At 36.9% G+C, this 17,042-nt stretch overlaps 1 protein-coding gene across 3 annotated transcripts in view; it reads left to right on the top strand.

Moving 5' to 3' along the window:
- Positions 1–17,042, top strand: part of ATP10A (ATPase phospholipid transporting 10A (putative)) — a 114,170-nt gene that overhangs the window by 58,591 nt on the left and 38,537 nt on the right. For 2 of the 3 annotated variants that reach the window (XM_068681176.1, XM_068681181.1), the window contains exons 3-7: positions 3,855–3,940; positions 9,631–9,737; positions 9,843–9,974; positions 12,230–12,363; positions 13,573–13,825. In XM_068681176.1, the coding sequence (XP_068537277.1) occupies positions 3,855–3,940; positions 9,631–9,737; positions 9,843–9,974; positions 12,230–12,363; positions 13,573–13,825 (712 nt within the window). The remainder of the gene's footprint in view (positions 1–3,854; positions 3,941–9,630; positions 9,738–9,842; positions 9,975–12,229; positions 12,364–13,572; positions 13,826–17,042) is intronic. The other variant, XM_068681191.1, reaches the window with a different exon arrangement.

Raw genomic sequence — 17,042 nt, 5'->3', positions numbered from 1 at the left:
CGTCTTAACAACAACCAGATTGTGCACTGAATTAAAGCCTACTTAGTAGTAAGAACTGTGCCTTAAGGGTAAGCAAGCTATTTTGCCTTACTCATGGTTTACAGGGACTCATCCTTAGAATTAGTGATGGCAATTAAAATTTATATTCTAGCAAAAGGAGAACAAGTTGTTTAAGAGAATAGTCTGATTGACATGAACATAATTTAGCCCTGGCCTTAGTTTTGTGAAATACTCTGGGAAACTTAATTGCAGCCAGCCAGTATCTCCCAGGTTTGTATGAATCAGAAGATCAGTTGTTGAAACCCACAGTGCACAACACACAAACTTGGAAGACATGCAGAGGAACCATAGGACAGATGCACATACATACTGTGCAATATGTTTGCTACAAAAGGAAAAAAAGCACCTTCAGCTGCTTTTTGTGAGTGACCCAATCTTCCTGACAACTACTGGGAGACCCTGAGAACACCAAATACATCATTTTTTTCAGGAAACTAAGGCGCTGCAAAAAATCAATTGAGATTGCAGTCTGGCAGAGCATGGAGCTTTGCATCCTCTCAAGGCTGGTGCAGCTTTAATACCCAGTTGCAGTTTGCAGTTCTCTAAGTGGGAAGTAAAACACTTGAAAACCTGTTACATGAGATAACTGCTGCTCAAAGATCTGCGGAAGGGCTATTTTCAACCATATATTGACCTTATATTCTTTATCTTAACAGTGACACAGTAATTCACTGTAAGAGAAAAAATAACGGTAGTGGGGGAGAAGTTAGTATTTTTTTTTTCACCTAGAAAACAGCACAAATCATGATTCATGCACTTCAAAAGCAATACTTTTGCATTAACTTACTTCTAGCTGCAGCTTCCCTAGCTGTTAATACAGTAGAACATCATCACAGTTCATGTTTTATTTGTTGCTGAAGTGTGGCTATCAGCATAAAAAGGAACAGAACTTTGATCATGGTGAAATCTTATGTTAACATTGTGCTTCCTTATAGCCAGTGAAAGTCGCACACAGGCAGTGTTTAACATATTTGTTCATTCATTTACCAGAAACATTTTCATTTCAAAACAGTGTCATTAGCTATAGTATACAAGGTATCTACACTTCCATTTCATAGGAAAGAGATGGAGATGCAGCTATTTGATTTATTAATAAGCCAAAGAAGCTTTTGCAATAAATCAGATTTAGCAGCTTTGTTCCCTTATGTAAAATACTATTCTAATTAGATTTTCTCCCCTCCCAGATATTATCTGGTTAAAGACCATAATCACATATTTCAAGATAATTGTAACAGTATTCAAGTACACAGACGGTTAGATTTAATGATACAAGATTTTTAGTTCCAAAACTGAATCAGAAATGCAAAGAATCCAACAAACAGGAGAAAGAGCATGTTCAGTCGCAGTGGTGAGGAAGTCAGGTAGGTTTGGTAATCTCTGATCTTGATACATTTTTGTGTTTGGTTTGGTTTAGTTTGGTTTGGTTTTGTTTTTTAGAGTTGTTGGCTTTGCTGGCAGGAATTCACAGCAGCAAGGAAGTTTGGTTGCTGTACCAATTAATGCATCCGTATGGCACTGAACCATGCTCTCTTTGCTGAGTTCAGCAACCAAAGAAAACCATTTGGTTACGCTGGTTTTGTTAGGTGTCTCCAGGAGTCTCTCAGAGGCGTTCATCAAAGACACTAAGATTTCTTTCTTTCCTTTTACGAGGACCACTAAATGAAAATTTGCACTGAACTGAATAACACTCTTCACAATGTGTATATTGTAACCAAAAGACAAAAACGTTTCTCTTTCTAGCCAATATTTTCCCTCCAATTTGCAAATGCAATTTAATCTACTGTGGTGACTCTTCTTTACCACAATACTTAGGCAGTCAGAGAGTTTATTATTGAAACACCTCGAGCACTATTTATAGGTTATTTTTCCCGTACTTTTTTTTTTTTTTTTGCAAAGGAGTGAACTAAGACATAAAAGAAAAGAAGATGGTGTTCTGGGTGAACTTCTTCTGTGCTTCGTGCTTCTGTGTGAACTTCACCCTCTACAAGAAGCTGATCTGAAGCCTGCTGCTGGGTGCTGCTGGCTGCTGGTGTGGTGTTGATAAGGAAGAGGACAATAAGGGTCAAGGGGGGTGAATGTGCAGCTTTACAGCATCTGCCCCGTTCTGCAGCCTAATCAAGGCTTAGCTGCCTCCACAGGACTGGGTACTTCTGAGCATTCCCAGCATCAAGCTTCAGTCACCTAGAGAAAGTTAAGGCAAACCAGGAGAAATATCTAATGAGCTTAAATACTGACAGTATTTGGTGTGAAGATCATCTGGACTTCTTGCTAAGGCTCAGGTGCTTGACTGCTGACTTTGATGTAATTTAGGGAGTCTGATTCTCAGCATAGGAGTCTTATTCTTTACTCAAAGCTGGCCTTCAGTTTTGCTGCTTATTTTTTTCCTGTTTACAATCTGAATTCTGCATATAAAAGTGATTCTTCCCTGCAGTGGGCTGTAACTGTCTCAAAGTGACAGCCCATCTTCACAATTCTTACATCTCTTCTTTCTCAAATGTACAGTAAAGGTTTCCAAAAGTGTCAGGTGTAGGAGGTTTGAATTGTCTCCTATGTACTATAAGACTTTCTTTCTTCCAAGCATAATTGGCAGAAATTCCACACCACCTCCCTTTAAGGAGTACCATTGATGGCAATCCTGACATATCCTTTAGTCACTTTTACCTCTTATTTAAAATGTAGTTTCTTGCACATCTTCTGAGTGGATCCAATTTAAAAATATATATTAATAATAATAAATTGAGACTCCTGTGTGTTTCAGAGAAGCTGGCAATAAGACTGTCCTTTGGTTACTGATTCTCAGGCAGCTATTCCCATAAAGTAGTCTAAAAGGTGGTGGTTGGGGTCCACAGCTGCTCAGCAAAAAAAAAACAACATTATAAAATGTAACATTTGCAGTATGATCACTGTTGAAAGTTTAATGATACATGTATGATGATTCATAACTGGTTCTTTCATGCAAAGAGTGTGCAAAGCAGTTTTCTAATGGCTGTCCTCACTGATGGAGACAAACAGCTGTCTCGGCAGCACCAGAACTGGGCATCTGTCATTTCACTGCGTAGTTTGTTTAGTCTGGAAAAGAAGGAAGAATCTTGATTTTTATTTAACAAAATCAAGTAATTATGCTGCGATAAGATGTTTTTCCTCAGGCTCAACAAGGTGGTGCCTGCAGGTAAACATATCTGCAGTCAGCAAAATTACTGGCTTCAGACTAATGTGGTAGAGAACCAAGAAGAGTTTTTAAGTGTTACTTAGGAAAAAGTTATTCTGCTATATGTTTCTAATTTACTGTAATAGATTAATTTATCTTTGTTGTCATAAAGCATTTGAGAAATCTAGCTAATATTTCAAAACCTCACGTTGGCTTTTTCAGAATGGACAATGTATGGACTTACATTGTCCTAGATTTTCGGTAGCTTCCACTGAACGTGATGTATAGTGATACTTTTGAGTATTCTCAGCCTTCCCAGGTAAATTTGCTTTTTCCAGTCCAGATCAAATTCATTTGACTTCTGGGTTTGGCTTCTTTTTTCTAATGGCTTTAGAAACTCATATTCTTTCACTTGCAGAACAAAAAAGTCATCTTTGTAAGGGAGATTTTACAAGGTACCTACAGAAATCTGGTGCTCAGGTCTCTTTGATTTTCAGTGCCAGTGGTCAGTGTCATTCAACTGATTGCCTTTGAAAAAATGGACATTTTTTGAAAAAAAGTATATTATGAAAGCTATTTAAGAAAGTGATTCTGACTGTAATTTGCAAATCTTTGCACTAAGTAATTAGTATTTTTATTTTTCCAGGACTCAGAATTTGACCCGTTGAAGTTCACCAGTGTCATTGAATGCGAGAATCCAAACAACGACTTAAGTAGGTTTCGAGGTTACATGTGAGTATTTCATATAATATCCTTCAGTATACACTCCCTTCCTCTGACACGGAATTAAGCACATGCTGTTTCTGTTTGGGCTGTGTTATATAAGCTGTGCCATCATCATGCTAAATATCTAGGGATGCATATGCAGCTCTTGTAGAGGATCCTGTCCTATAATGGAGGTGGGAGCCTCACATTTCCATTCCTTAGGATGAATGTATTTTCTAGCTTTGATCAGTTTAAACTCCAGTAATGAATGCACAAAGCAGTGCAGTTATGGACACTCTTCGTCCTTTCCCTCACTCCGAGGATCAGAAAAGCCCATCTGGAAATGGGAGGAAATAGAAAACCAGTCCAAGAAAGCCAACAAACAAGCACAATCTGTTATACTCTGTTTTTATGAAGATGTGTCTGTTTGATGTTTCTTTTAATGTAAGTGTCATTGAAGAAAATCAGAAGGCAAAACTGATATTTCACCAGCTATGGCAGTATTCCTTTACTCTCATTCAGACAAAATAAAACAATTATCTCATACAATGGGCGTGCTTGTTCATTACCATGCAGAATCACGTACGACCGCTTGACTTAATTCTAAACAAACAGAACTGCATTAACTGGGTGCTCATCTCTGGCCAATTAGGCCTACTCAGAAACAAATGTGAAATGTTTAAGTATGTACAGAACACTTTGCTTCTAATGTAGCCAGGATTGTAGTGTGTGGGCATGCCGACAGTAGTGGTGACTTAGGAGGTGCACTCTTGCGTGACTTATTTTTCTGCAGTCTGTAACCTCATGCAGCATGAGAGACCAGGATACTTAATTTCTTTGTCTACATTTTAATGAAAAGAGCTAAACAGACGCTAATTCTGTTTAGAATACCATAATTTATTATCCGTATGGATTAGGAGTTATGAGCAGTATTGAATTGCGTAAATAGCACAAAGATTGAAAATTGCTGGGGCTTGGGGAGTTTTTTATAGTGATGCTATTTACCAGCTCGGTTACTACTCTCAGATGTCACAGATTGTGTAGGATGTACTGTCAACTGGTGTAAATCAGGATAGCTTTTTCGAAACTACATCAAGTTGTAGTGTGGGAAAATGTGTTCCTTTATTTAACACCACAAAGCCCTACAGTTCATTTAAAGATAAAAGTTTTGTATTAGACATTACTGTGTGAGGGTGTGCAACTGTCTACATTAATAGAGAGCCTGCTGTACTGCAGAAATGACATTTCCAGATATAGAAATGGAAAGTTTGGCAACTTTTCTAGCATACTTCATGTGTGTGAATCTTAGTCCCCAAAATATTCAGCATAGAATCATAGAATGGTTGTGGCTGGAAGACACCTTTAAAGATCATCTGGTACTACTCCCCTGCCGTGGGAAGGGACATCTTAAACTAGATCAGAGTTGAATGCTGTAGAAGATATGTATACATGTGTCTTTCATTATGTATTTATTTATGCACTCCATGTGAAAAATGTCCATAGCACATAAGTTACAAAACTGAATTATGTAGCAGATAATACTGTAGTATGTTCAGGAAAGCTATTTCACAAATAATGTGGATGTATTTTGACTCAGCAAAAATCAAGACATCAGTTGTGAATCTGGCAGGAAGCATCAGATCTCATTTTCTAGTTCTCTTCAGCTATGCCGCAAGAGATTTAAGACTAAAGGGCCATAGGGCATTTGAAGAGTGGGGGCAGCCATCAACAAGTAATATCTCAGTCTCCCAATTCATCAAGGGAGAGAGCCTTTTTTCCACCTCTTTTCAGATTTTCTTCATTAGTATTATGAAATCAAGAGTATATTTCACATCACATGTTAGCAAGATGAATAGTAATTAGCACATCTCAATTGAAACATGTCATTACTGTGTCAAAATCTTAACTCTTGTTCAAAATCTTACCAGCAGTCAGTGCTTGAAAGACAGGTTCAGGTAACTCCAAGCTGATAATATCTTAACTGCAAAGAAATGCTACTTAGGTATTTATATAGGGATGCTGTGAACTTAGTACGTTTTCATTTTTGAAGAAGTCTATGTTTTTCTATTTAAAATATGAAGAACACCTTTGGTTCCAAGGTCTATGCTGACAGATCTTTCAGGGAACAGAAATATTTGAGTGTGTACATGTTATAAACATGTAAAATTCTGTCCCCACCATTAACCTAACTGTGATCACTATAGGTAACCAACATAGCACAGGCAGCTCAGGATGAAATGAGATAAGATAAACCAACAATAATATAAACCTGCATTGAACATGCTCTTTATGTGCGAGATAGACAGGGAGGTTGCCTGTCTGAAGTGCTTGCTGTAATACTGTTCTGCCGTTTCTTCACCCTCAGAAACATATTTCTTCTTTCTTGTTTCTTCTATAAGTCTTGTGGGTAAAAAGAATAGAGAAAAACCTTATGTGCCCTCTGACTGTGTGCATCTAGCCAGAGTATGTACAGTATGCATGGCAGGGATTCAAAAATCCTGTTTCAGGTTACAAAAAATAAAAAAATTGGCTTTAAAATCTTGTTTCTAGCTTTTTGTATGTATGTGTGCAAGGGAGAAAGAGAAGTAGTCTTCCGGCTTCTCGGCTTTTCTCTGAAAGGTAAAAGTTTTATGATTAGAAGAGTGATATCAGAAAAGTTGATTGGGAAGTTCCAAAATGGGTGTAAGAAGGAACAACAACAACAGTAATAATAATAATCACAGAATCACAGAATTTCTAGGTTGGAAGAGACCTCAAGATCATCAAGTCCAACCTCTGACCTAATATATGAATGCATGTGTGCATTTCTATTTCAAAGGTTCTCCTGAGTTTACAAAAACAAAATAAGATAAAATCACACTGCAATTTTTTAAGGAAAAAAGGTTTGGCATCGTTGTCTCTCTGACATGCTGTAGTGACTCAGAATTTCCCAAATCAAACTGGAGTATGTTTCATCAGTGTTGAGTCGGGAAGGTTCTGATCGAGGATGGTGATGTTTAAGTATTTTCTTTGGGATTCTCAAGTGCTGGGAAGCAATGACAGCTCCACCATTTGCTTTTTAAGAAATTTGAGATACCAGAGTGAAAGAAAATACTGCCTTTTGGATTTAGCATTGATACGTCGCCTTGCTGCTTAACACTGGCAAACAAGGAAAAGCATGACAGAAGGCTGAAACGAGCGCTTGTCGTACTTGTGTTGGAGTTACTGTAATAAGGCATGTGTGCAGGCAGCCCAGTGGTCTTGACACCTGCAAGTTATCTTCAGATACTGCACCGTTGCTGTGCGGCAGGATCAGATGTGGTATAAGCTAAATGACAACAAAATCTAATAGCATAGAAAAAGTACACAAGCAATTGTTGCCATGAACAATATGCCTATTGCAGTCCCCTATTACTGCCAAGTGTAAAGAACTGATGAAAGCTATAAGATCATAAGCCATTATTTTCTAAGTAGATTTATCTTTTAAAAGTCCATTTTTTAACAGGAATCATAACTGTGGCTTAGAGACTTCATAGAAAATTCAAGCTAACATTAATTTCTGAGGAAGGAAGGCTAATGTACAATTCAGTCTGAAAAAGCTGGCAGAACAGCAGAACCCTGGAAATAGCGTAATTTCTACAGTATGGATTCATTAAAAAACTATTTCCCATAGTGTAAGCCCAATTAAATGTGGGTAATTCTCCAGCGGCAATCAGTGTTTACACTAATTGACACCTGCTGTTGGGCAGCTCCCAGTTTTGGAAGCTCCATTGGCAAAAGGAGAGGCAGTGAGTAACAGAGGGTTGCTGAACAAAACCTCTTCTCTCATGCATGAGGCCCACGGGGTGGACTGAGCAGGGGAAGTTTTCTCCTCATGAAAAATAAATAATTAGATAGATAAATAGATAAATAAATAAATAAATAAATAAATAAAGCCTGCTGCAGCTACCTCAGCTCTCAGATCCACCTCTTTTTCTCCATTTCCCTAGCAGTGAACAGCTAAGCATACCTGTTGAAACACCCATGCTTTTAAATTAATTTCTTGGGCTCTTAGAAGCAGGGAGTGGGTATAATATGTTATACTGAAATAAAAAGGACTATGCATGTGTCTATATATATATATACACATATGTATTTATATTATTTATGGATATGTTCCATTCATTCAGAGCACTGCTGACTAGAGGCTACTTAGCATAACCAATTCCTTAATCTGCAAGCAGTCCTACTAGTCTGGGAAAGGCTACAAAGGATTCACCATTGTGAGCCTTTTTTTTTTTTTTCTTATAGATCTCAGGGGATTTGATATAGGTCTTCAGGCCTGAGATCCTAGAAGCATTTGCTGAAGTTAGAGTTTTCATTTTCATTTAGAAAAATAAAAAAATTGTAATGAGAAAAGCATGAAGATACAACCCAGGTATGAAGGCTTAGAAAATAGAAAGCAAATAAAAAGAACTCCTTTGTGTGTGTGTGTGTGTGTGTGTGTGTGTGAAAGTCACAATTTTAAGCCAATTTTTAGATTTCAGGGGACACAGGATTTTAAATGCTTAAATCTAGGTATCCATCATTTCACGTTATAACAGCACAGTGTAAATTTTAGCATAGCACATTGCAATTTACCAAGATTTCTATTGCACTCCCAGCTTTGACTAATTTCTCATTGCAATTGTTTTTTTAGAACTTGGAAGTATGATGGTTTTGATGCTTTGCAAGTGAAGGCAGAACATGGACACATTTCAGATTGCTTTAATGTGCTCTGAGACATTAGAATACTGCAGTCTGTTAAATTAAATTTTATTCATGCAGACAAGGTCTGAAATGATTATTTGATTTTTCTTTTTTTTTACCTAATAAAGCATTGTAATGCTATGTTTTAACTGTTGTTACTATTGTTGTAATTTCACTTGTGACAGTTAATTCTCATAAGGCTGTTTTCTGTAGTTCTCTGACAACTGAAATTTAAGTTACTCCATCCATACATAGCAGAAGTTGCAGTGGAAATGTAACTTTCTAATTTTCACATGTGCAAATCAACAGGAATCATCAGGGCGCATGCCCTCTTCTTTCTTAGACAGTGAAACACTTCTGAAAAGAATCTGTCTTGCTCTCACTGATGAGCACATGGATATGTTTTCATTTCTTTATCACTGAACTGACATGTATTATTCCTGGCACATCTTCCTTAGTGCCACTGCTTCTGAAGCATTGTCTTTTCTCAATTTCCTCATATTTCATTTTAGGATTTTTTGATAAAAACATGTGAATGCTGTGTAAATATTATGTACTACACAATTGCTCTTAGATGGATTGGTTTTACTATTACTGAACATGCACAACTATGCATGGGCAATCTGTACAAGCACAGAAGGTTCGATGTATTTTCAAAACATTAGATTGCCTACACACGTGGTGTAGATTTGGCCTTTGTATTGCTAGTGAACGTATGTCCAGTACATTTGTATATCCCATTTGTATATCCCACAGCCTAGCCAGAGCAACTGGTACTACTCCAGCTGGGCTGCTGCATGGCTGGGATTCCTGGGTAGGTATTCTCAGTTTTCAAAGTCTGTCAGAGGATCTTCCCAGGAGGAAGATATAAGGAAATATTTCACAGTCAGGGTGACAAAACTTCTTAAAATGTGAAGATGCTTCCTGGGCTTATATTATGGAGTAGTGTGATTTAACAAGCTTAATGTTTTGATATGTTCTGCTTTGTTCTGTTTTTAAATTTTCTGCAGCATACATAAAAATGGAAAAAAAGATGGACTGTTCAAAGAAAATCTTTTGTTACGTGGATGCACTATTAGAAATACAGAAGAAGTTGCAGGAATTGTAATCTACGCAGGTAAAAGTTGTTTTTCGGTCTGGCTATGCATACTGTCTCTCCATAGTTTCCTTGAAACACTAACAGAAATCCCTATTACATCATTTAATGCAATTGCTTTTGCAGGGCATGAGACCAAAGCTTTATTAAATAATAATGGACCCCGTTACAAGCGTAGTAAGCTTGAAAGACAGATGAATGCTGATGTCCTTTGGTGTATCCTCATACTTTTAATCATGTGTCTGTTTTCTGCCATTGGTAAGTACTCTTTAAAAATAGAAACTTAAGTATCAGACTCACTTGGGATTCATGTACTTAGCTTTACCAAGAATATGTGTATATACCAGAGCATGAAATCCATATAGCTGCCTCCATACTATCCAATTTTGGTTGTGTTTCCTTGAAATCAAGATGTTTTGATACACAGTCCCATTTAAATAGTTTCTTAGTATCAATCAAATATATGCTATTAGTACCAGAGATCTGAATGTGTAGATTTTACCACCTCCAAAAATGTCAAGTCAAAAAGAAGCCACTTTATAAGCAGTGCCCTCAAAATTACAGGTGGTAGAGCATAACATGCCATTAATCAGTCAACAAAGTAATTTATGAGCAGAGAATAAACATAATTAGCACAGTTCTATTCCCCAGTACTGTTTATTAAATCAAGGGCACAGCGTACAACATTTATGCACTGTCCCTAAGGCGGCAGCTTTAAACCCAAAGAAATACATAAAAGTCTAAATCTGCATAAATCCAATTAGAAAACCCTCTAGACTTCCTGGAGTGTTTAAGGAAATGCTGAGGTTCAGGTTAATACTCTGCAGGCTGTTTTTCTATTCACTTGTGAGAAAGAATTGAGTTTTACATTTGGCACTCAAAATGATTGTTAATATATTGCATATGAATTCCATATCCTTCATGTTTGTGTGTTCTCTAATGTTTGTGTGTGAGTCATGCTGCAGAAACACCAGAATGTTTCCTAACAACCACCGTGGAGTTTAATAACAATCCTTTGCCTTTTTAATAAGTCTCAGTGTGCCTTTTTCCAGGTATTGTTAAATACTGCTTAAAGATGAGTTTTTCCAGCTGTGAATCAGTCAGGGTATTTGTTTCCACTGAGTTCAAGACACTCGTGTGTAGCATCTCAGCATGGGGGAGAAGTGCTGCAGTGGGCTTAATTGCAGGGAGTCCCTGCCTGCAGCTGTCCCCTCTGCCACTGCAGCAGAGGCGACGTCCCCAGAGCAGTGGCAGCAGGCTGTGTGCCACCGTGGCTTCACTACAGCTGTGACTCCTGGGCTGCATGAATGCAAATGGGAGGAGGTGGCACACGGTAGGTGACACACGTGGCATCATCCGCTCTGGCACATCTGCTTCGAGGACAGAAACCACCAGCAGAGGGCCAAAGCAAACCGCTGGAGGTGGTAGCAGCCACATAAAGCTGGGAAGAAGTTAGCTCGAGTGCTTCAAAACCAAAGGTGACTGGTGCTTCAGGAGCGCAAAGCTGCGTTCTGTAAGAGTCAGGCAACTTCTGTGCCTCCTGTCAAGACAGTGTAAGTGGAGGAAATCTGAATCAGGATATTTATAAAACAAGTCTTGATGTAGGTCATTCTAAGTGTGGGAGTTCAATTTTTGCTCTCAAGAATAAAAATATAGACATCAGTCCGATGATATGCTCGTATTCATAGCACAAGGACAAAACAGTTTTCTTACTTGGCTTAAGTATTGTTTTTATTTTTCAAGAGTTCAATGCTGTTTTATTGTATCAAGATGTAAAGAAAAGTGTAAAACCTAGTAAAATGTGCCTTTCAAAAGATTACTTTTAAAGTAGGCCTTTGTCCTCTTCTGCTGATTTTTAACATGCTGTGAAGATAATTTGAAGGCATATTATGGTGGGGGAATTATACTTTGGTTTTAACCCTAAAACATCAGGCAAACCACTTTAGGTCTTTTGGGGGTCTTCCAGAAGATACTGGCTGCAAATCCTAGCACTCTACTTAAAAAGGCAACTTTCTATCTTTAACAAGAATGTGCTTTTCCCAAAATAATAATATCCTTATTTTTATGTAGTTACCAGCATGATCGATAAAAAAAGGCTTTTGGCAAGACTCTAAATTTCTTCTGTTCTTAGTTCCTCAGCTTCACTGCTGTTGGCTCTGCTGCTACTCAAAGCTTAAACTAATAATTTAGACTAGCCAGATTGCTTGTTTTGGATAAAGTTACATGAAGTGACTCTTAAATGCCGTCCTTAATGCCAAACAAATACCTTTCCAAAATCTGAAGCCCCTGTAAAAATAATTATTAATAATAATAATAATAATAATAATAATAATAATAATAATAATAATAATAATAAAGTCTTTGGGACCACTTTCAAGACAGAGAGAGTAGCTGAAAACAAGTATCAATTTCCTGTGTAACTCATCTCACTCATCTCTAAGGACAAATTTGTATCATAAACCTTTTTTTCTTTGAGTTACTATGGATTTTTCTCTCTTTCAACTCTTCTACAGGTCATGGCCTATGGGTATGGCAATATGGTGAGAAGAAGAAACCAGTTTTTGATGTTCCAGGGCCTGATGGCAAATACTTGTCTCCTGTTTTAGCTTCCGTGTATTTATTTCTGACAGCGATCATAGTTTTTCAGGTATGTGAGTTGTATATAACGTCACCTATGTTCATTCTGTAATAAAGGTATAAATGTGCAGTGTGTGTAGTGCCCTTTCTACAACTAAGGCATGTGAGAAGCTAATCAAGTACTAAAATTAATACTAAACATGTAGTCACTTTAAATTTTATCTACAGGGAATGTGATAATATATAACCAGAAATCTAAACCAAAGAAAGATATGGTCTACCACGTGGTAAAAAGATGAGAACTTTTCTTTAAAATAAACAAACCAAACATTGTCAAACACTGTCAAACAAACTGATAAGCTGCCAGAGCTGCACGCTGGTCTTCAGGAAGGAAACCATCTGAAAACCAACTTTCCACAAAAGACTCAGGTCTATCTGATTCTATTTTATTAAAAAAAGTAGGAAGAGAGAGGATGCAATGGATCCTCCTGGGATAAAACAAGCTTTATGCTTCACATCCACCCACTGTGGAACAACACATCAGAGGTTCAGGGTACCACTTTGGGTACACTGTCCTGGTATGAACATAGGTTGTATACTTCTTTAGCCACTTTCAAAAAACATGCTTCTTAACAACTTCATATCAGCCGAATAAGTATCTGGAGGGAAAACTCAAGTACAAGATAGGTATTTCATGGATCTTTGACAATCTTTAGTAAACAGCTGATAATCTTCTCTGGAGACGGTTCTCACATCTCTTTCTTCAGCAGCTAAAGAATGTGTTCTTCATTCAGATTACATGCAGTGCAAAAGCCATGGCCAAAGTGATTGTTCCTGTGGAAAGCTTTACAATTCTCATTTTGATTCTCTTACTGCTGCAAAGTGAATTTGTAAATGGTCTATTATTTATGCAGAATAAAATTATTCTGTTTTTTAAATATAAAATATCACATTTACAGGACTCTGACCATGCTGTTTTATTTTATTTTGTTTTGTTTTCCTGGTTAGTTTCAGGCTCAACTTAAAAGTCCCCAAAATATTTGCTATAATAATAATAATAATGTATTTACATAATAATGTATTTTAGATCTGCAATTCACTGTAGGTTTTCCTAATCTAGCTCCATAAATATACTTTTTTCAAACGTGTTAATAAATTTACAGTAGATGCTTAAAGTACATAGTCTCTTCGTGTTCTGTCCACTGCCAAATTAGATTTTATTAATTCAGAGTATCCTTGCTTGTCTCCTCCTAATTCACTTTCTTTTTGTGTGTTCCAGGTTATGATTCCAATTTCTTTATATGTGTCCATTGAAATAGTTAAAATCTGCCAAGTATACTTTATTCATCAAGATAAAGATTTATATGATGAAGAAACAGACACTCAGCTGCAGTGCCGAGCTTTAAATATCACAGAAGACCTAGGTCAGGTGCAGTTTATCTTTTCAGACAAGACTGGGACGCTTACTGAAAACAAGATGGTTTTCCGAAGATGCACTGTTTCTGGAATAGAGTATTCCCATGATGATAACGGTGAGCTCACGATCTTGTTTTCTATCTAACTGCCGTACTTTGGTGCAATCTGAAGTAGATTAAAAAGTTGCTGTAATCTTAAATCAAAGAGAAAAATAAAAGAAATTGCATGTATCTTCTCGGCAGACTCCATAATAGCTGTTTTCAAGTTATTATAATTTGATGGCTGTGTTCAGCTAGCAATGACAATCTTATCAAAACGTTCTGTAACATCCACAGTACGGCATCGAGGCAGTTAGGGCTTCCAGCTTTAGCTCCTGATTTAGTAAAGCACTTGAGCACATGGCTAATTTAAGCAAATTGAATAGTGCTGACGATACACAACAGTTTGCTTGAATATACTATGTAAAATACCAGCTTTAAGCACACAGCCAGATTAATGTCTGATTGAATACCTGGAATGAGGTTATCCTTGTGTGCTCAGAACAGAACATAAACAAAGCTTCTGCTTTTCATATTCACAGGAAACATAATCTCATCTAATAGCGTATTTTATGGTACCTTTATCAGATTCTTTTCAGTGCTCCTTCGTGACAGGTGTCTGTGTTAAAATACCTCCAGTGCTATGGGAACATTGCAGTTGAGAGAATGTGCACAAGTATCAGACCTTTGAAACACTAAAAAGCTGTTCTTTGTCACATGGGAAGGTGAGGGTGGTCATCCCTGTGTCTTCTTGTCACCCTCTTAAAATAATGAAATGACTTCCTGTTGTTGTTTTGTTTTGTTTTGTGTTTTTTAAGCTGTTTTCCTCTAATGTTATTGTTATTGTTTGTTATGTAACAAATCTTAACTCTTCCAATCAAACTCCATCTGTGTACCAAGCAATATCAATACCTACAGTTTTGCATTTCTAATTGCAAAAATTAAGTTTTTAATATGCAGAACATTTTAAAATCACTGATCAGTAAGTTTTCTTGAAAGCCATTAGGGAAGTTAAGCGTACAAAAAGTATATGGAATAAGAGAAATAATCAAATACATGTAGACTGGAAAATCTCAAACATGCTTTAAAAAGTTCAGAATATTCCAAGGTAATAAAAGATGTTTTGAAGCTTTGGATTGTACAAGGATTGTTCTTTTTTTTTTTTTTTCCTAGTACTGACACCTTATATTTAAGGCATTCAAAAAAAAGCGGAGTGGGGGGGGTAATATTATTACCCCAGTGTCACAGATATAAGAACTGAAGTGGGGAGAGGCTATCATTTCTTATCTCTGTACTGTAGGTGAGAAAGAAAGAAGAGTTAGAATTAAGAGTATGTTTCTGAGCTCCGAGACATGACACTCAATATTCGTTCTTTTTTTCTTCTTTGCCGTTGCTTGTTTGCTTGTTTATACTAATTTCAGAATGTACTGTGTTCCTTGGAGAAATGGTGATGGTACTGCCAACTAAAACAGTGCAGAAAGGGTATTTTTATGAGTTTAAGAGCATCAGCCATTGTGGAGGCTGAACTCAGGCTCTTGAATTTGAATCTTGACTTTCAGATCCTTTTTTCTTCAAATGTAATCCATTTAACAGAAATCTAAGTTTGTGCATTCTTTCATCTATTAATTTCAGGTTATAATATAAATATTAACAAAATCAGTGTGAAATTCACTACAAACAAAATTATGTGTTAAATATCTAGAATAAACTAATTGATTCTTTTTTTTCCGTCAATCCTTTCACTTACCTCTATGTTTGGTCTATTTGTAACTCCATTTGGTATAAAATTACAGACATAAATATAATTTTAAAATTGGTACTTTATTTATTTTTTCTCTTCTACAAAAAAATAGAGCTCTCTCTGCCATTTTATGCTTAAATTGGGATCATTTCTACTGCTTTTGTTCCCTATAACTAAGGAATAAAAATTATTCCTCATTCAAGTCTTTTGTGAGCTGCTTTTCAGTATGATTTTCTAACCATCTCTTATCTTCTCTGTTGTTGAAATCTTTTTGTTTAGATATAGTAAGATGTCTATCACAGCTGATTCCTTTTTAGTAAGAGAATCAATAACATTTCATTGCTCTGTGCTTAATTGCAAATGATTTGTCGGCAGCTTTTCTGTGTCTTACACTAGAGTATCTGAATTCCCCTCTGAGGTTTTGGGACATATGTTTTAACTGCTGGATGCCATCCAGCTCCCCTCCTGAGGCTTTACTGAAGATTTCATGAATTAGGAAATTCTAAACTCTCTCACTTGGCAAGTGATTTGGGGACACCATATATGCAAGAAAACCAAATAAAATGCATCTACCTTTTCTCATCCATTTCAAAGATGATCTGTGCCTTTCTTCACTTGTCTGAGTAATTATTCAGGCATAGTGATTTGTTACTAGGGATCAAACTCTGAGTAGTCTTTCAGATGTAGAACTGAATTTAAAATTGCTGTACACAGGTCAAGATCCAAAAGCTGAAGATAACAAGTCATTTTCTACTATAAAAGCAGATTATTCAGGATGGAAATATACTTGTTCTGAGCTCTTTGGCCTAAGTTTGTTATTCTGCTGTGGCTGGGTAGCAGTGCCTGTTATTACAGTTGCTTGACCCTTCCCATGCTAAGATCCGGTTTTCAGCTATGGATAGTTTTACAAACCTTTTAACTGTTTGGTTAAAGTTTTCCACGCTAGCTGTCTGCCTCAGGCGTGAGTTCTGGGGGAGAAATTTCAGTCAGAACAGTTCCATTCAGCTATATCCAAGAATAAAGCTAAGATGTAACGTTCTGGCAATTTTTGCTCTAAAGTCATCTCAAGCCCCAGTATTCTGAGGTTCAGCCATGCATACACAGTAAGGGGGAAACTCATGCCCATGGTGGCAGATTGAGGTCTGAAATTTCCTCACATTGGAACTTGAATTTTCTGCTGAAGTATTTTTTCTGCATAATCTAGGACTGCTATATATCTGTTAATTGCTCAATTAACAGATTGTACATAGCCTTCAGAAATTTTATGCGTGCTACATTGTAAGTTTTTCTCCATAAAATTTATTTTGCTGTGAACAGTTATCCCCTTCTTTTCTGTTCTACAGTCATTGGCATCCCTCAGTTATCATCACCATATCTGAGTTCCTATCACTAGTGTATTAAGCAATGTGTGACATTCGTTATGCATACATAGCTTGTTCATTCCCCTTCTTCTTCTCCCTTTGTGCAGTGTGCAATTTGTGTTGATTCAAGGGCTGCTTAAAAGGCATAAACTGTGCTGTGTTAGGTTTGGCATTTGAGGAGGCATGTCTTTTT

The sequence above is a fragment of the Anas acuta genome, chromosome 1 (genome assembly GCF_963932015.1).
Source record: "Anas acuta chromosome 1, bAnaAcu1.1, whole genome shotgun sequence".
NCBI lineage: Eukaryota > Metazoa > Chordata > Aves > Anseriformes > Anatidae > Anas > Anas acuta.
The sequence above is the reverse complement of the archived record's forward strand: the minus strand, read 5'-3'. Positions and strand labels throughout refer to the sequence as shown.